The 20,324-nt window shown below is 45.6% G+C and overlaps 1 protein-coding gene across 1 annotated transcript in view; it reads right to left on the bottom strand.

Moving 5' to 3' along the window:
* LOC140396129 (V-type proton ATPase 116 kDa subunit a 4-like) overlaps window positions 1-20,324 on the bottom strand; it is a 204,280-nt gene that overhangs the window by 149,346 nt on the left and 34,610 nt on the right. The window contains exons 2-4 of the mRNA XM_072484282.1: window positions 15,430-15,561; window positions 13,850-13,928; window positions 1,087-1,184 (exon numbers count right to left, since the gene is read on the bottom strand). Coding sequence (XP_072340383.1) covers window positions 1,087-1,184; window positions 13,850-13,928; window positions 15,430-15,546 — 294 coding nt within the window. The 5' untranslated portion in view covers window positions 15,547-15,561. The remainder of the gene's footprint in view (window positions 1-1,086; window positions 1,185-13,849; window positions 13,929-15,429; window positions 15,562-20,324) is intronic.

The raw sequence follows: 20,324 nt of genomic DNA, 5'->3' as shown, positions 1-20,324 counted from the left end.
TAGTTCATGAGATCAAGAATCATCTTATGAAACTGCCTCTTTACTGCAAACCCATGTTAATAATATTGGATTAGGTTAGGATTACATAGGTTACAATTTAATTGTAACAGAGAAGCCTTTACCCAAACATTAACCTACCTTTTTTTTCATATGGCCTTGTTGTGACATCCTGAGATTTTTGGTATTTATTTGCAATGAACTTTGCACTACAGCAGACACAGAAAGTGCAACCTGAAATTGGCATTCTTGACACCCGCCAGACTCATTCATCGAGCTGGATCTTTAGAATAACTCTCCTAGAACTGACCAAGTAAAACTCCAAATAACAATGCTCCTTTAAAGGTAACACTCCTGCCAGGATGAAGGCAGAAAAACGGCAGACAAAATAAAATCTACCGGCTCATCTGGTCTGTCCCACACAGTTGTGGACACATGGATACATTCCCCATCCACAGCCATTAATCTCCGAGAAGAGGTTAAAAGCCAGCTTAAAAACTCGTTATTTACGCTGGGGGGTAGAAACTTAAAAATTCCTTAAGCAATCAAAACTAGATAAACTAACCAAGGGATCACATTGGTTCTGGAACATTAATCAGAGCCACGAGACTCGAATTGCAGCACAGTATCATTAGTGGCACAGATTCAAAGCAGAGATCACATCAGGTGCCTAGCCCAGTATCAAGATGAAGGCACATCGATGGTCAAGAATGGAGCTCCACTGACACACAGTGTGAGTACTCAAGCCACAGACTGATAGAGAGTAATGCTCCCATGATGCATGATAGCCATGTCCCACCACCCAAGGAGACCGTGCCCCATTTCCGTTAGCTTATCCACATCCCGTAACAGCCATCTAGGGCCATTCTGAATGAGACTGCCATTATACCCCACTCTCCAGTAAGATTCATCAAGTGCACCCATTGGGATTTGGGTTGTGTTAACCCGAACTTGTTTTACATATAACAATTCCAGCCAGCTAAGAGGGGACTTTGCTTTTGTCATTCTCGATTTGAACCCAGGAGTCACTTTCACCTCTAGGTCAAATGTGCATTGATAATCTGGACTAGGCATGATTTCTCTCCTTACCTCCAGGTCAATCATATCTTTTGGAAGAGGAGCCTGAGGATTCGCTCCATCATCTTGGACATCAATCTCATCCCTTTCCATTTCGGTTTCCAGAAATCCTACCAATCCATAAAAAGAAAGAACAAGTGGTGACCAATGGTCTGTCAAAGCCTCTGCAGTAAATCCAAATCGAAACAATATCAATGAGGAATTTCAGAATCTCAATTTGGTCAGACAAGTTCATATGTAGCCACTATTGCAAAGCATCTTCCTATGATGTTTGGTCAACATCGTGCTCTCGGGAATTCGTGGGGGCGGTGGGGTGGCTATATCTGCAGTTGAAGTTGGAAAAGAAATTGCTCACACGGATTCCTAAACGAAAGATTCATATTTAACCAACTATTCTGAATGTTTGGACAAAATAATAGAAAGAGTAGATAAGGGTGATATAGTGGATGTAATGTACATGGACATTAGAAGACTCTCGATAATGTGTCAAACAGGAGACTCAGGGCAGAAGGTGGAATCAGAAGTCAGCTATCAGCATGGATTAAAAGGTGGTTACAATGTAGCTGGCAGAGTGTAGGGGTTAAGGGTAGTTTCTCAGTCCAACAGAAAATGGGAACTGGGTTCCTGCAGGGCTCCAATTGCACACCATTTACAGAAATAATTTTCATTCAAAAAAATTGGAACATTGGTGTCAACATATGCACATGATGCCAAATTGGGGGGGGGGACAGCTAATGCTGAGGACTTCAACAAAATACATGAGGACTCTGGGTCTGTACTTGATGGAGTTCAGAAGGATGGGGGGGGGGGGGGGGGGGGTCTTATTGAAACTTACAGAATACTGAGAGGTCTAGGTAGAGTGGACGTGGAGAGGATGTTTCCACTAGTAGGAGAAACTAGAACCTGAGGGCACAGTCTCAGACTGAAGGAAAAATCCTTTAAAACAGAGATGAGGAGGAATTTCTTCAGCCAGAGGGTGGTGAATCTGTGGAACTCATTGCCGCAGAAGGCTGTGGAGGTCAAATCACAGAGTGTCTTTAAGACAGAGATAGACAGGTTCTTGATTAATAAGGGGATCAGGGGTTATGGGGAGAAGGCAGGAGAATGGAGATGAGAAACATATCAGCCATGATTGAATGGTGGAACAGACCCGATGGGCTGAATGGCCGAATTCTGTTCCTATGTCTTATGGTCTTAAAACAGGCTTGCGGAACACAAATAACTTGACCAATTAAATTAAAAACAGAGATGCGAGGTGGTTCATTTTGGTAGGCGGAAGGCGGTTCTTTGCTGTTTTTTTTAAAAAAGATATTAAAAGGAACTAAATTGGTTAGAGGAGGAAAGAGACCTGGAGTACTGTTCCATAATTATATCGAGGTAGCAAGTTCACAAGACAATAACAATTTCAAGCAAAGCAAAAATGGGATAGAAAAGGTAATGTTAAATTTCTATAAAACCTTAATTAATCCACACTCGCCACACTATGTACAGTTTTGAACTTCCGGTGGCGGCATGTAGGAGGACATCGTGCATTAGGTACGTTAAGTACTTCATACCTTTCGCAGATGTTTGCCACCTGGTGGGGAGGGGAGGGGGGGGGGGTGTACTGGCACCCCTCCAGAGTTGGAAAGGGCCCATCGAACACTCCGGCAGAAGCCTCGAGTGAACGAGCCACCACGAGTGGTGATAGCTAGGAGAAAGAGCGGGTCCCGAAGTGGGCTAAGGAAAATCGTGACCCTGAGGCGGGAAGGAAGCCATGTCAGAATATATCATGATCCTGGTCTGGAGCTGGCGGTCTTTAATAAGGCCAAAGCGGCATTATACGAGAGTGGAGTGAGGTTGGGAGTGGTGTACCCTGCGAGGTTGCGTGTTACCTTCGGGTCAAAGGACCATTACTTCGATGCTTCAGAGGAGGCAGAAGCTTTTGTTACTGAGCATGGACTGGGGGGCGAGTTAAACGCACTGTGTGTGGACTTGTTGTGGCTGTTTATGGGAAGGGGTTTGGGGGGACTTTGTATTCTGTATTGTGTATGTATTTGCTGTTATTCTGTTGTTTTGGGGTTGGGATGGGGTTGTTTTGAACAAGTTGTACGGTGGGAGATAGGAGGATAACTGTGGGACATTGTTTAAGGCAGTATTGGAAATATATGGCTCCTGGTGGGAACATACTTTTGGAAGGAGTGCTGAATTCTTGTTATATTTCGGTAGCCGGCACAGGTAGGGCCACTTTCTTCTCTTTTCCTGGGAAGCAGCTATCTCAAGAGCATTAAATAGCTAGTGAACGGGAGTGAGGTGGGAGAGGGGCTGTGGCCCACTGGATCTGTTTTAGTGGATCAATTAGCCTAGTGCTTTTGTTTGGTTGGGAGATGGGGTTAATTAGGAGGGGGTATTGTTCTCTGGAATGTGGTCAATATTCTGACGGTGTTCATGGGATTGTCTTTGTTTTATTGTTTGGCGGACATCTTGGGTGGGCTTCGGGCCTACATCCTCTGGTTTCGCACTTGATAATTCTTTACGGTGGAAATGGCTGACTCCAGGAGGTTAATGGGGTGGGGGTGGGGGGAGACCCCCATTTAGATGGTCACCTGGAACATAGGGGATTGGGGGGCCCAGTAAAAAGATCGAGAGTTTTCTCTCACCTAAAGAATCTGAAGGCTAATGTGGTGTTTTTGTAGGAGACTCAGCTGAGAGTGAGGGATCAGACCAGGTTACATACATAGAAGATAGGAGCAGGAGGACGCCTTTCGGCCCTTTGAGCCTGCTCCGCCATTCATCACGATCATGGCTGACCATCCAACTCAATAGCCTAATCCTGCTTTCTCCCTATAGCCTTTGATCCCATTCTCCCAAAGTGCTATATCCAGCCGCCTTTTGAATATATTCAAAGTTTTAGCATCAACTACTTCCTGTGGTAATGAATTCCACAGGCTCACCACTCTTTGTGTGAAGAAATGTCTCCTTATCTCTGTCCGAAATGGTTTACCCTGAATCCTCAGGCTGTGACCCCTGGTTCTGGACACACCTATCATTGGTAACATCTTCCTTGCATCTACCCTGTCTAGTCCTGTTAGAATTTTCTATGAGATCCCCCCTCATTCTTCTGAACTCCAGCAAGAACAATCCCAACCTAGTCAATCTCTCCTCATATGACAGTCCCACCAGGTGGATTGGCCATGCTAAATTGCCCTTAGTGTCCAAAATTGGCCTTAGGGTTGGTTGAGTGGGGTTACTGGGTTATGGGGATAGGGTGGTGTGGGCCTCGGTAGGGTGCTCTTTCCAAGAGCCGGTGCAGACTCGATGGGCTGAATGGCCTCCTTCTGCACTGTAAATTCTATGATTCTATGATTCTATGATCCCTGGAATCAGTCTGGTAAACCTTCGCTGCACTCCCTCGAGAGCAAGAACATCCTTCCTCAGAGAAGGAGACCAAAACTGCACACAATACTCCAGGTGTGGCCTCACCAAGGCCCTGTATAATTGCAGCAACACATACCTGCTTCTATACTCGAAATCTCTTGCAATTGAGGCCACCATGCCATTAGCCTTCTTTATCGCCTGCTGCACCTGCATGCTTACCTTCAGCGAATGGTGCACAAGGACACCCAGGTCCCGCTGCACACTCCCCTCTCCCAATGTACAACCATTCAGGTAGTAATCTGCCTCCCTGCTTTTGCTTCCAAAATGAATAACCTCACACTTATCCAAATTATACTGCATCTGCCATTGGTTTGCCCACTTGCCCAACCTGTCCAGATCTTGCTGTAGGATCCCTGCATCCTCGTCACAATTCGCCCTCATCCAAATCATTAATATATATTGTGAATAGCTGGGGTCCCAGCACCGATCCCGGTGGTACCCCGCTGGTTACTGCCTGCCAATTTGAAAAGGACCCATTAATCCCTACTCTTTGTTTCCTCTCTGCCAACCAGTTTTCTATCCACCTCAATACATTTCCCCCAATCCCATGCGCTTTAATTCTGCACAATAATCTCTTATGCAGGACTTTGTCAAACGCCTTCTGAAAGTCCAAATATACCACATCGACTGACCTTGTCTTACCTCTTCAAAGAATTCCAACAGATTTGTCAAGCATGATTTTCCCTTCATAAATCCACGCTGACTCTGACTGATCCTGCCACTGCTTTCTAAATGTTATAAAGTCCTTGATAATGGATTCAAGCATTTTCCACACTACCGATGTTCAGCTTACTGGTCTATAATTCCCTGCTTTCTCTCTACCTCCCTTTTTGAATATCGGAGTGACGTGAGCTACCCTCCAATCTGCAGGGACAGTTCCAGAGTCTATAGAATCCCGTGCATCACTAATTTCTTGTTTAATGCCATTCCCAACCTCACCAGTGCAGTTTGGGGGTCTATATATGACACCCACTAATGTTTTTTGTCCCTTGGTATTTCTCAACTCCACCCAAACAGATTCCATACAGGTTGCGGAAAGCGGTGGGGGAGCCAGGTCTTTCACTTGGGACTGGATGGTAGGGCTCGAGGGAGTGGGGGGGCTGCACTTTTAATAAATGGGTTTGTTTTTTTGATAGATAAGGTAATGACAGACCCATATGGTAGGTATGTGATGGTCACAGGGACTTTGCCAGGTCGGTTAGTGATATTAGTTAATTTATATGACGTGAATTGGGCCGATACAGCATTTATTAAGTAGCTGTTAGCTTCCATTCTGGATTTTGATACACATCAACTGATTTTTTTTTTGAGGGGGGGGGGATTTAAATTGCGTGTTGGATCCGAAGATGGATCGTTCTATGCTGAAATCGCTGCCACTCTCGGGGTGGCGAAGACGCTGCTAGCATTTATAAAATAGGTGTTGGGGGGGGGGGGGGGGCGCAGTTCATTATGATTTGTACACCTGGGGATAATGAATTCTTGTTCTTCCCCAATACATAAGGTGGGTAGGTCTCTTCTCCTTTGGGTGAGAAAGGCAGAATCCAAGGCCATTGTCATCTCATAGATTTGGTTCTGGAGTCGGGACCCATTTAGTGCCCATTCTGGAGTTTAGATGAAGGATTATTGGCAAAATTGGAGTTGTGTGAGTGCCACAAGGCCATGAGTGAATATATGGAATTCAGTAAGAATGGTTCGCCTTGGGATGTCCTGAAGACAATGATTAGAGGAGAGATTATATCATACAAGTTGCATATGGAGAGGGAGGAAAGGGCAGAACAGCAGAGGTTGGTTGATGTGATCTTAGGAGGTGAACCCTACCCGGGAGCCTCTTGCGAGCAGGAAAAAGCTGCGGACACAGTTTCACGGTGAGACAGTTGCGGCGTTCGAGGGTGTTTGAGGGTGTTCGAGGGTGTTCGAGGGTGTTCGAGGGTGTTGTGCAGCACGGACGAGCTGGGTCAAAGGGCCTGTTTCCGTGCTGTCAACATCTATGACTCTATGATTATGGGGAGAAGGCCAGCCGTCTGTTCGCTCATCAGCTGAGGCGGCAGACGGCCCTCCGGGGATTATTCAGGTTAGGGATTTAAGTGGGAGTTTGGTTTCCATCGCAGATAAAATGAACGCGTATGCCGTATTTGAGGCATTTTCTAGGAATCTTTATAAATTGGAGCCCTCGATAGGAGGGGTGGATATGTCGACTTTTATTTAGGAGGACTGGAGTATTTTTGGTGGTAGGGGAAGAGAGACGGGAAGAGTTGAAGGTCCTGTTAGGCCCCACGGTAGGGGTGAGGGGGCTGGGATGCGTCACGCACTGGGGGTAGCGTCACGGAGTGGGGGCGGAAAGTGGAAGGCTTTTATTTTTGTTCCACAATGTAAGGTGTTCAGGAAAGACAGGGAAGGAAAGCAAGGAGGAGGGGTGGCAGTCCTGATCAAGGAGAGTTTCTTGGGATGTGGGCATCACTAGCTGGGCCAACATTTATTGCTTCTCCCCAGTTGCCCTTGTGAAAGTGGTGGTGAGTCACCTTCTTGGAATGCTGCAGTCCATGTAGTGTAGGTACACCCACAGTGCTGTTAGGGAGGGGGTTCCAGGATTTGGATACAAATATTACAGTGCTGGGGAGTGGATTCCTGCACAGATCAATGGCAGAATCTATTTGGGCACGAGTTAGGAAAAATAGAGATACCGGGCGGGATGTTCCGACCGGTCCCACCGGCAGTGACCCCAGTTGGCAGCCAATGGTGGGCCGCCTCTGCAAAACCCACTGGGGGGGGGGGGGGGGGGGGTGCGCAGCTGAGGAGAAATAGGCTTCTGAAAACCGTGCTCACTATTTCTACTGGGAGAATACTATAGACTAGCAACTACACGGAATGATATCCAGAGACAAATCAGCAAGGAAAGGGATGGAAAAGCTCCAGAGAAGGGATAATGTGGGGGATTTTAGTTGTTCTAATATAAATAGAGATAGTAATAATGCAAAAGGCAGAAAGGGGAGAACCGTTTGCGAAGCCTGTTCTGGATAACTTTCTAGTTCAATATGTTTCAATCATATTGAGGAAGGAGGCATTGCTAAAATGTATCCTGGGCAATGAACTGGATCCAGTGGATCAAGGTTTAGTAAAAGAACATTCCGGAAACCATAATCTTGAGGTTTCAAGTTACCCAATGGAAAAGGGCAAGGGGCAATATAGAGTAAAAATACCTAGCTTGGATGTGGGTCAGTTTCAGTAGGGAGAGAACAGAGCTGACCCAGAGTATGATGGAATCAGAGGTTGACGGGAAAAACTGTAATGGAACAGTGGGCGATTGTTGAAGGCGAGGTAGCTTGGGTACAGTCGAGGTATACTCTCAAAGGAGGAAATGTAGGACAAGCAAAGACACAGCTTTCTGATGATGAAAGAGGTAGAGATTGATGAAGCTGAAAAAGGATACGTACAATAGTTAGATTGATAGTGCAAGTGATTTCTGGACTGAACATCGAACATTTAAAGGAGAGGTGAAAAAGAAAATAAGGGAGGTGAGGAGAGAGAATGAAGAGAGACTGGGTTCGAATGTAAAAAGGAATCCAAAAGTCTTTCAGAAACATATAAGCAGTTCGAAGGTAAGAGAGGAGGGGGTGGGACTGATTAAGTGCCAAAACGTGAACTACAAATAGGGCAGAATTCTACTTATCCCCGCCAGCAGGTTTGTAGGCAGGGGATGTCTGTAAAATTTCTCAGATAGCCTTTCCACCTCCCCTGACCTCTCTGCTATTTTACTCTTCAACAGGCAAAGCGTAGACCAACCCATTCACTCGTTCCCACCAATTGAAGTCCTTAATTGGCCAATTATTGACTATGTCAAGGCTGTTTCCCATCCAGCCTCAATTTTCAGGCTGACAAGAATAGGGTGGGGTGGGGTGGGTCCTCCATCATCTGTGTCCTTTTATCATTGGGCAGAAGGTTTGGTGCCAGGTCCCTCCACTTGCTCGCACCCTCCTGGTTTCTCCAACAACATCCCTCTGTCCGCCCACCCAGGTCTCAATTACTCTCCCCACCCCAAGTACCCCATAATTTACCTGGTGCTGGAATCCCGGCCGGCACTTCGACTCTGGGGACTGATTGCAGTTCCAGTCCTGTCCACTGCAGCTTCTATAATGCAGGGACACAATCAGGTTGGCTGCTCTCTGGAGGCAGGACTCCCTCCTGAGTGAGGGGCAAAAGTCCCACTGGTCAATTAACGCTTTTTGGAGCATTAATTGGCCATGGGGAAGGTAGTACTGTCAGGGATATATTCTCCACCAGCTTCTTGGATGGCAGGAAGGGAAACTCTGCCATCCGAAATATCCTTGCCATAGAGGCACAGGGCTGACTGGGGTACTAAATGAATACGTGGCATCCATGATTGTCAAGGATGATGATTCTGCTGAAGTCCAGCGAAAGGGAGGTAGTTGTGATGTTGGATGGGATAAAATTAATAGAGAGATATTAGAAAGGGGGCTGCACTTAAAGATAGTAAGCCACCAGGACTAGATGAGATGTATCTGAGGATACTGAGAGAAGCAGGTTGGAGATTGCAGAGGCACTGGCCATCATTTTGCAATCCTCCTTAGGTACAGGGATAGTGCCAGAGGGCTGGAGAATTGCAAATATTAAATCCTTGTTCACAAAACAGTGCAAGGATAAACAACTACAGCCATTCAGTTTAACCTAGCTTTTAGAAGTGGTAACCTGGGGCAAAAATAATAGTTGCATGTGGATTAACTAAGGAAAGCCAGCACAGATTTGTTAAAGGTAAATCGTGTTTAACTAACTTCACTGAGTTTTTTTGTTGAAGTAACAAGAGAGTTTGAGAAAGTTATGCTGTTGATAATGTTCGTGGACTTCCACAAGATATTTTGATAAAGTGCCAAATCACAGGCTAGCCAGCAAAGATTAAGTCCATGGAACAAAAGGGACAGTGGCAACATAGATACAAGATTGGCTGAAGGACAGGTAACCGAGTAATGGTGAAAATGGTTGTCTTTTGGACTGGAGGAAGGTATACAATGGGAGCTTCCCAGGGTTCAGTACAGTACTAAGACCACAGCTTTTCCTATTACCTATTAATGACCGATACTGGAGTGTACAGATGGTGGTTGACTTCGGCTAGAGGAATGGATGGACATGTGGCGAATGAATTTTAATGAGGAACGAAATGTGATACATGTTGGTAGGAGGAACGAGGAAAGGTGATTTAAAATGGAGGGTGAAATTCAAAAATGAGATAGTGTACATAATTCTGGGCCGTGCACTTTAGGAAGGATATGAAGGCTTTAGAGAGGGTGCAGAAAAGATGTAAGATGAATAGCAAAAGAACTAACGGTGACATGGGGAAAATTTGTTTTTTTTCCCTTACATGGCCAATTTGGGATTTGAATGTACTGCTCGAGTATGTAGTGGAGGCAGGTTCAATTATGGCTTTTACAGGAGAATTGGATAATCACGCAAGGAGAAAATTAATTGCTTGGCTACAGGGAAAGGATAGGATTGATTGAGACTATCATTTGCTCTTGCAGAGAACTGGCACAGCCATGGGAGGCTAAATAGTTTCCTTCCATGCTCCAACTATTCTCCGATTCTCAATGCAAAAGACTATTTTCTTTTGTTACAATTTTAATCTTACCCCTCCGTTCAACTGCAGATTAAAGCATTTTTCCCTTACTGTAATATATGTTTGATCCTTACTTTGCCCATCTCCTGTTTCAACCAGCCCTAGCTTCTATTTTCCATAGTTTTCGTGTAACTAGTCATTCTGGGTCAGCTTATTTTGGGTTACGAGATATCTTATATTTACATCAAATGTCAAAACATCACACGGTATTTCTCAAGAGAAATTGTGAAATGCACTGATGGTTGACGAATGTAACAGTCATTCTAGAGCCATGAGCTCAATTGGCTTTCTAATGGTTCTGGTTTCCAACATACAATAGGCAGCAACAAACTGGCCATTTGGTGCAACTGGCCTGTGCTGAGTTTATGCAGCACATGAAAGCCACGCTCTGTGTAAAAAAGATTTTCATGAATTCTTTATCAGACTTACAGGCGTGCGTCTTACATTTATGGCCATTAGCCCTGGACTTCTCTCAACTGGTAACATCTACCCTATCACATCCCTTCATAATTTTTAAATATCAATTAGTTCATCCGTCTGTCTCTTTTAGAGAAAAACAGCCCAGCCTCTTCTACCTTTACTCAGTTATAACCCCTTGTAAATCATCTTTTTTACTTTTGCAAGTGTTCCCTATATTCATTTCTGTAATATGTGAACTAGTGCTGAACTCAGTTTTATAACCTCTCTGCTTGTCAATTGTATTCCTCCAGGGCTTTTTTTTTTGCATTTTGTATTGCCCTATTGTATTGCTTCTAATGAAGCACATACCCTAGATCTCTTTGCGAGCTCTAATTGTGCATGGAGGTCTCCTTATATTTCCTACCAAAATTCACCCCCCACATTTACTCACATTGAAATTAATTCACCATTTACTCACCACTCTACGAAATTGGTGTAATTTTGTCAGTTATCCTCTATTGAACGTACTTCCAAATTTGGTTACATTCACAAATTTTGTGATTGTAATTCTGATTCCAGAGACCAAATTGCTCATGTGCGTGGTAAACAGTGGTGTTCACACCACTCCCTGTGGAACACCACCTGTGAAATTAGCTCGAACTCCAATATTCAAATTTCGTAGCCAGTTTGCCATCCATTCTGCTACTAATCCCGACTCCACATGCTTTGTCATTAGTCATAAGTCTACCAAACAGGGGTCGGTTAGCTCTGTTGGCTGGACAGCTGATTCGTGATGCGGAGCGAGGCCAACAACATGGATTAAATTCCCATCCTGGCGGAGGTTATTCATGAACGACCCACCTTCTCAACCTTGTCCCTCGCCTGAGGTGTGGTGATCCTTAGGTTGAATCACCACCAGTCAGTTCTTCCCCTCAAACGGGAAAGCAGCCTGTGGCCATCTGGGACGATGGCAACTTTACTTCCTTTTACTGAACAGTACCTTATTAAAGGCCTTTCGAAAACACAAGTCTTTTATATCTACCGCATGGCTCCTGTCTATTCATCAAAAAGTTCTAGCAGGCTCGTCGAGCATGAGCTCCTCTTTTGAAACCAATGTTGACTTTTCCATATATTTTTAAGTATCTAACTGTGTTCTATTATATCCAAGTGTAGAATATCTTTCCAACTACCACTTTTTCAGCTAACTGGTCTTTAGTTTATGGACTGGTTTCATCTACCTTTTCAAATATAGATATAAAATTAGGTTCAGGGCGATCTCACTGTTCTTTTTCAAATTACAACAATAAGTCTTAATATTTAAGATTTCATTGGAAGGACAGTACTTCCCCTGAATTTAAACTCCAGTCGTTGGTTAAGTGTTTGGGTCCTTGGGCAGAATTTAATCTGGGTGACTGGGGTCACACATTTTGGAGAACCAGTGCGACTCCAACGTCATCTCTGTTGGGGAAGACCTGGAGAAATCAGGTGGCCATCAGGCATTTATCAGGCCTGTGTTGGGCCCTGTCCAGGATTCAGGGCCCCGGGGGTTGGAAATCCTGCATGTTGAAGGTTGCTGGTCAGTCAGAGGCAACGACAATGGGAGCGGTTAATGCTGCCTGTAAAGCACCCAGGGAGAGGTCTAGGCTCACGGAGGGTCCCAGGTGAGTGAAGGTAGGATGGTGCCTCAGTTAGCACCCAGACAGGAAGGCCACCCTGCCCCAAACTTAATCAGGTGGAGGCAGTGAGTTACCCACCTCACACCCTCCTGCTCAAACAAATGACCTCTGCCCACCTGCATCCATCAACCAACCCCCCTCCCCCTCCAAAATCTCTAAGCTTGCCCCCAAGAGAAGCAGTAAGTTCTGCCCACGAACTCAAAATTTTGACTCAAGTGAAATTGAGGCAAACTAAGTCAAGTCTAGTACAAAAGGTGAAGTCACACGGGATCAGGGGTGAACTGGCAAGGTGGATACAGAACTGGCTAGGCCATAGAAGGCAGAGGGTAGCAATGGAGGGATGCTTTTCTAATTGGAGGGCTGTGACCAGTGGTGTTCCACAGGGATCAGTGCTGGGACCTTTGCTGTTTGTAGTATATATAAATGATTTGGAGGAAAATGTAACTGGTCTGATTAGTAAGTTTGCAGACGACACAAAGGTTGGTGGAATTGCGGATAGCGATGAGGACTGTCTGAGGATACAGCAGGATTTAGATTGTCTGGAGACTTGGGCGGAGAGATGGCAGATGGAGTTTAACCTGGACAAATGTGAGGTAATGCATTTTGGAAGGGCTAATGCAGGTAGGGAATATACAGTGAATGGTAGAACCCTCAAGAGTATTGAAAGTCAAAGAGATCTAGGAGTACAGGTCCACAGATCACTGAAAGGGGCTACACAGGTGGAGAAGGTAGTCAAGAAGGCATACGGCATGCTTGCCTTCATTGGCCGGGGCATTGAGTATAAGAATTGGCAAGTCATGTTGCAGCTGTATAGAACCTTAGTTAGGCCACACTTGGAGTATAGTGTTCAATTCTGGTCGCCACACTACCAGAAGGATGTGGAGGCTTTAGAGAGGGTGCAGAAGAGATTTACCAGAATGTTGCCTGGTATGGAGGGCATTAGCTATGAGGAGCGGTTGAATAAACTCGGTTTGTTCTCACTGGAACGAAGGAGGTTGAGGGGCGACCTGATAGAGGTATACAAAATTATGAGGGGCATAGACAGAGTGGATAGTCAGAGGCTTTTCCCCAGGGTAGAGGGGTCAATTACTAGGGGGCATAGGTTTAAGGTGAGAGGGGCAAAGTTTAGAGTAGATGTACGAGGCAAGTTTTTTTACGCAGAGGGTAGTGGGTGCCTGGAACTCACTACCGGAGGAGGTAGTGGAGGCAGGGACGATAGGGACATTTAAGGGGCATCTTGACAAATATATGAATAGGATGGGAATAGAAGGATACGGACCCAGGAAGTGTAGAAGATTGTAGTTTAGTCGGGCAGTATGGTCGGCACGGGCTTGGAGGGCCGAAGGGCCTGTTCCTGTGCTGTACATTTCTTTGTTCTTTGTTCTTGTTCTTGTCAACTCAAATGCTGAAATCTATGGTGCCTTTTAGTGATGACTATCTGCTGAAATGTCAAGAAAGAATATTTAAATCAGTGTGAAAGTATTCACAAATCTGTGGAGTTGATTTGTCGCTATTTTCCATGGTGCTGTCTACCATTCATCAGGAGTACAGATTTAGGAACATCTTTACAGGACCCCCTCTCCACCGTGTTAACTATTTCAACATGCAAAAAAAAATTTTATTGATTATTTTCACAGAAGTATACTTGCACACTTACGAAGAATTCTCTCCATCACTTCACAACGTCTAATTTCATTCACAAATTTCCGTTGGAATGAGTTGACACTCGCATTCAGCTGTGAAAAAAGGCACACAAAAGAGTCACTCTTCACGAGCACTTCTCGTAAACATGGCAGGTTCTTAACTTCACCACCCTGGTGTGCTGATGAAGCAAGTGTTTCAAGCTCGCTCTATTCGAATGAGAGAGTGAGGGACAGGCAATAGATTCTGGAGACCCACAGCGTCAAAAGAAATCCTCACTAAACATGGAAACGCAACGATATCATTCACATACATACAAAAGAAATAGGAAGCTCTCTGAATGGTTCAGTTGGCCAGATGGACTGGGAAATGCCAAGTTCAATCAATGGTCCACACTGATCTTATCTGGGACACTTATAGAGGCTCTACAATCACCTTTGGACCTGAACAGCTAGGCCAGGATGTAAGGAATTTAGGAGTTGGGGGGAGAAGAGTGTAGAGAAAATGGATGGCATTCCAGTTGTTGGAATTATCTGGAAAGAGCACATTATGTGGCACATTGGCTGGACAAATAGCCTGCCGTACACACACTGACCCCACAAGAAGGAACCACTCTCTAGCTTCATAATGAAAAATTGAGGGAGGTGTTGGCGAGAACCTGACTACATCTCTGCAAGAGTCGAGAAAGCTCCAGGGAACTCATATTCATTGAACGAAAAAGATTCTTGTCGTACAACGTGCACTTCATGTCATGTCAAATGAAGCAGAACGGTTCGGGCCTTTCGCCCAGAAACAACAACAGCATCTTCGCCCAGAAACAACAACAGCATGGGAGGGCTCAGCAAGGCTCATTTGCCAAAGGCCATTCATATTTCAGAGAAGCCAAACCAGGCACAAGCAAAAAAACAAAGGAAAAAAACACTGAACAAGGTATTGGAGGAGCCCATGAAACAAACTAAACAACACCAACGTCAAGGGAGTTGTCAAGATGCCAGGGCAAGGGAGGTGAGAGAGGCTGAACAATGTTCTGCACACATGGCCCATGAGGGAATCAATGACGTATGGAGGAAGCGGGTTCAAGTCCTTAAGTTAAAGTTGAAAGGAGCTAGGATGGAAGTTACAAAGCAAGAATTCAAAATGTCTCTGGGTTACTCCCAGTGCCACCCACTAGGGAGACTAAAAATAGGAGAATATGAAAGATCAAAGGGTGACTACAGCCTTCAGATTCTTGGAACAAAGGGACCGGCCCTGTGACAGGAGAGACCAGTCCAAGAGGGACGTATTGTACCTGAACAGAGCTTAGGCTAATATTCTTGCGGGCAGGATAGTGCCCTGGGACATGTTATAACGTTAGACCAGGAATGCTGACAATACCTTCAAACCCATGACATTCATCAGCTAGGACATCTGCTTGGGGACACCACCATTGCTTCCAGGTTTACCTCCACATTCCCATCCTGACTTGGACACAGAAAACTGTTCCTTCCTTGGAAATGTCTTGGAACTCCCTCTCTAACAGCACATGGGAGCACCTTCCTCACCTGGACTGCAGCAGTTTGAAAAAGTAACTCGCCACCACCGTCGACTTTTACTTACATCTCGAAACTGCATAAAACCAAGTTCCCCCAGCTCAGAGATGCAGCAATAGGCAGCCTCGACCTGCAGAAAGAGCTGCGTCAGGCACATCTCCTCACTTCGAAACAACGACGCCATCCTTTCACCGTTTCACTGAGGGAAAAGAATTAAAGAATGATGTAAGCAACTTCATAAATTAGATGGATAATTCCTGCACTTGGGTTACTGGAGAATGGGAGTTTGCGGGAAAGAGTGAGACTGGAGAATAAGGGCTTGGGTGGGAGAGGGAGGGGGGGGTGTTAATGGAGGCTCAAAGGGAGCGGGAGAAAGACAATTGGAAGACAGGAAGTCAGGGGAGGGGGAGATGCTGCTGTCAGGGGTGGTTGTGGGGAACCAGGGGCAAGAACAAAACACTGAGGTAGTGAGTGGGAACGGCACGAAGAGAGAGGTGGCCAGTAAAAGGTTAGTGAGTGAGGTACCTGAGGTGGCCGCTGAGGTAACAATTAATTGTAAATTACAAAGCGAATGGAATAAATATTTGGAAAGGAGAAATACAATAAGATGAGTGGTAACAGGAGAGAACCCCAGTACCAGAGGACATATATAGTCCTCTATAGTTCTATAATTTGAAAAAAAGCCCCCTTCGTTGATTTAGTTGAGTTCAGGGTGGGCTGTGCCACCCAGTTTTAGAACATAGAACATGAATGAAAATTGAAAATGAAAATCGCTTATTGTCACAAGTAGGCTTCAAATGAAGTTACTGTGAAAAGCCCCTAGTCGCCACATTCCGGCACCTGTTCGGGGAGGCTGGTATGGGAATTGAACCGTGCTGCTGGCCTGCTTTAAAAGCCAGCTATTTAGCCCAGTGTGCTAAACCAGCCCCTAACATAGTGCAGAAGGAGGCCATTCGGCCCATTGAGTGTGCACTGACCCACTTAAGCCCTCACTTCCACCCTATCCCCGTAACCCAATAACCCAACCTAACCTTTTTGGTCACGAAGGGCAATTTATCATGGCCAATTCACCTAACCTGCACGTCTTTGGACTGTGGGAGGAAACCGGAGCACCCGGAGGAAACCCACGCAGAGACGGTGAGAACGTGCAGTCTCCGCACAGACAGTGACCCAGCGGGGAATCGAACCTGGGACCCTGGTGCTGTGAAGCCACAGTGCGAGCCACTTGTGCTACCGTGCTGCCCTGATATTTGATGGGCAAGTACTGATCAGCCCTGACTGAGGTTTCCAATTTAGAGTTATCATCTTGAAGCAAAACAAAATCTAATGAGATCGCGAGAGAGTGGACCTGGTAAAAGTGCATTGAGTGGGGAACCTAAAACAGGGCAATATAAGAGGTTCCGAGCTCCATTTTCAGGGTGACTATTAGGGAGTTGTAGAATTACTTCTATTTGGATATTGGACCTCTACACATCATATTACTAGTTACATATAGACCATCAGTACGCAGTTACATAGTTGAGCCTGAGTGTTACCACCTTTCCTGCTATTTGCCAACATAATTTCATTGAATTACCATAAATTTCATTACCTCTCTTCAACTACCATTGAAAGGCCTTCTGGTTCTTTTCAAATAATAGCCGCTGCCATGAAAACACAAAGAATACTCTATAACAAAATGACCTACTCTCCACCAAGTAAATGCAACAACGTTTGTAAAAGTCATGTGACCCGACATCACATGGACAGGATGTCACATGATCCACATTCTTCCAGCACACCCTCAGGAATGCCTTCAACTGTGGTCGGTGAGTCTGATCACTGTTATCCAGGTACAGAACTCTAGGATTTTATTTGTTTATGAAAGGAACAATCTTCAGATCACCTTAAAAATCTAAATGTTTGCAATTTTATTTTTGAGATATTTTAAACTGTCCTGCCACCAGGGGAGATCTGAAGCTCTGAGGTGTTCAGCAGCTGCCAAATAGAGTGACTCTGCCCATCTCATCAGCATTGTTGAGCAACTCAGCTGCCGTCCTTTGTTAACACAAGAGTCAATCGCAGGAGCTGCCTTCTTTGGAAAGCTTTTAAATCTCATCATGCATGGAATCCAGATATTCTTGTGAAAAACTTGTTATTAGAGTCACAGAGTTTTAAACCTCATAAAGAGGGCCTTTGGCCCATCATGTCTGTTGGCCAACAATCCCCTACTATTCTAATCCCATTTTCCAGCACTTGATCCGTAGCCTTGTATGCTTTGGCGTTTCAAGTGCTTATCTAAATGCTTCCTGCCCTCCCACACTTTCATGCAGTGATTTCCTGATTCCCATCATTCTGAGTCAAAAGGTTTTTACACAAATCCCTCTAAATCTCCCGCCCCATACCTTAAATCCATACGTCCTGGTTATTGACACCTCTGCTAAGGGGAAAGATGCCTTCCTATCTATGCCCTCATAATTTTATACACCTTGAACTGGTTTCACCCTTGGCTTTCTCTGCTGTAAGGAGAACTCCAACTTAACCAGCCTCTCTTCATAGCGGAAACGTTCAAGCCCAGGCAACATCCTGGTGAACCCCCTCGCACCCTCTCTAGTGCAACCATTATCCTTATTATAATGTGGCAATAGAACTGCATACAGTGCTCCAGCTGTGGCCTAATGAGCATTTTATATAAGAACAGAGGAAGCTGAAAAAACTCGGCAGGTCTGCCAGCATCGATCAGGGGAAATTAATGTTTTGAGTGAGGGTGTGGTAAACCACTGTGTTCCTATATTAAGGGTTGTACGGTAGAACCTGCACTACAGGTTCACCTGGGCCCCTGCATGCTAGCTCCGCCCAGGAGCCGGGTTATAAATATGCTTGGCCTTCAGCTAGCCGTCATTTCGTCAACTGCTGTAGGAGGCCACACTTCAGATACTAATAAAGCCTCAGTTTGAATTCAACTTCATCTCCAGCCAAATTGATCATGCCTCACAGGGACCCAGCTCCATTATAACCTCTCTGCTCTTATATTCAATACCTCGGCTAATAAAAGTATCCCATATGCCTCCTTAACCACCTTATGTACCTGCCCTGCTGCCTACAGGTATCTATGGACATTCACCCCAAGGTCCCCCTGGTCCGCTGTACTTCCCAGTGTTCATTGTGTATTCTTAAAAGTGGGATGAGGTGTTTTGGGGCGGCACAGTGGTTAGCACTGCTGCCTCACAGTGCCAGGGACCCAGGTTCAATTCCAGCCTCGGGTGACTGTGCGGAGTCTGCACGTTCTCCCCGTGTCTGCGTGGGTTTCCTCTGGCTGCTTCGGTTTCCTCCCACAGTCCAAAGATGTGCAGGTTAGGTGGATTGGACTTTATAAATTGCCCCTTAGTGTCTAAAGGATTAAGTGGGGTTACGGGATTACAGGATAGGGTAAGGGAGGGGGCTTTGGTAGGGTGCTTGTTCAGAGGGCCACTGTAGACTCAATGGGCCCCGTCTGCACTGTAGGGATTCTATGATTTAATTTCCCCCATATATGCAAGATGAGGGGATAGTTAAAATAGAACAAGGGACTGACCACTCCCAACCCTTATCGATTTGACCAATAGTAAATCTAAATTACAGGCAGCACGTCTACCAGCCTGAAGCTGATGGGGTATCATGAAATAAATGGATAAGACTCTGATGGCATCATTCGGGCCTGATCGGCAATTTTAAGCTGAGGCCTGAGGAGCTGAGTGGTGATCAGAGCTGCAACCAAGAAAAGGGGGGGATGCTCTGTCCCGCCGCACCAGTTTTCTGGTGCAGCGTGCCCCTGGCGCAAGCGGAATTCACCATCCCGCCAGCTGGCCAAGAGGGTTTCCCTTTGTGGCCAGTCCCACCTCGTCGGGAAATCCCCGGGTGTGGGTGCGCAGCCGGCATAATGGAGAATCCCGCCAGCGGGGAGAATCCAGCCCAAGATGATTTCCTTCCCGGACCGGAAGAACGGGATTTTCCTCCTCATGGACCCACGAGTAAAGAGTGAGCCTTGCCCTGCAGCAGCCTCCACCACCAACATTGCCACGCTGCCTCTGCCTTACCGATCACCCTTCTGTCTCCCCCACCCCCCCCCTACCCACCCGCCTGTGGTCTCCAACCCCCTAGCACCCTTCTTTTGCCCTGCTAGCCCCTCTTCCCCAACCCACTCACCCCTCCCACTTTCCTTTTGGATGTTACGACTGAATCTTTTTCAGCCACCCTATATTCCAAATGCGAATCACTCACTGCGGAAATAGTTTTTTGTTCCTCATGTCACCTCTGCTTCTTTGTCAATCATCTTGGATCTAAACTCTCTGGTTATCGATTTTTAAGTCACTGGAAACAGGGTCCCGATATTTACTCAACTTTATGGCTTTAAACACGCCCGATCAAATCTCCTAGCCTTCTCTGTTCTCAGGACCACAACTCAGCTTCTTTAATCTCGTTATGCAATTGTAATCCCTCAACCCTGGAACCATTCCAGAAAATCTCCTCTGTACCTTCTTCCAAATCTTTCTGTCCTCCCAAAGTGTGGTGCCTGGGAATTTGTTTTGGATAATGTGCGTGACCTATTTTCCCTTACACAGAGTGTAATGTACTCTGTCTTTCTTGAAATAACATGTAAACAGATTACAGCGGAGGGATGGTGCTTCTAAATACAGTGTGTTCGAGAGTCTAGTACATGACTAACTGATGTCAGTACTGCACCAAGATCGACGTCACTCATTAACATGTCCATTCCATTCACACATTACAGTGCAAACAGCCCAGCTGGAACTGGACTCGTATGATTCAGTACAACTTCTTAAGCTTTGTCTTTCTATTTATGAAGTGCACCATCCCAGATGCTTTATTAACTGCTTTGTTTAACTATCCTGTCATCCACAAAGATTGGTGCGCAAGTACCCCTGTCTCTGTTCTTTACCCCTTTGAAATTGTATCATTTAGTTGTGTATTGTCTCCCCTCAT

This window comes from Scyliorhinus torazame, chromosome 19 (assembly GCF_047496885.1).
Source record: "Scyliorhinus torazame isolate Kashiwa2021f chromosome 19, sScyTor2.1, whole genome shotgun sequence".
NCBI classification, from domain to species: Eukaryota; Metazoa; Chordata; class Chondrichthyes; order Carcharhiniformes; family Scyliorhinidae; genus Scyliorhinus; species Scyliorhinus torazame.
This window is presented reverse-complemented; position numbering and strand designations above follow the sequence as displayed.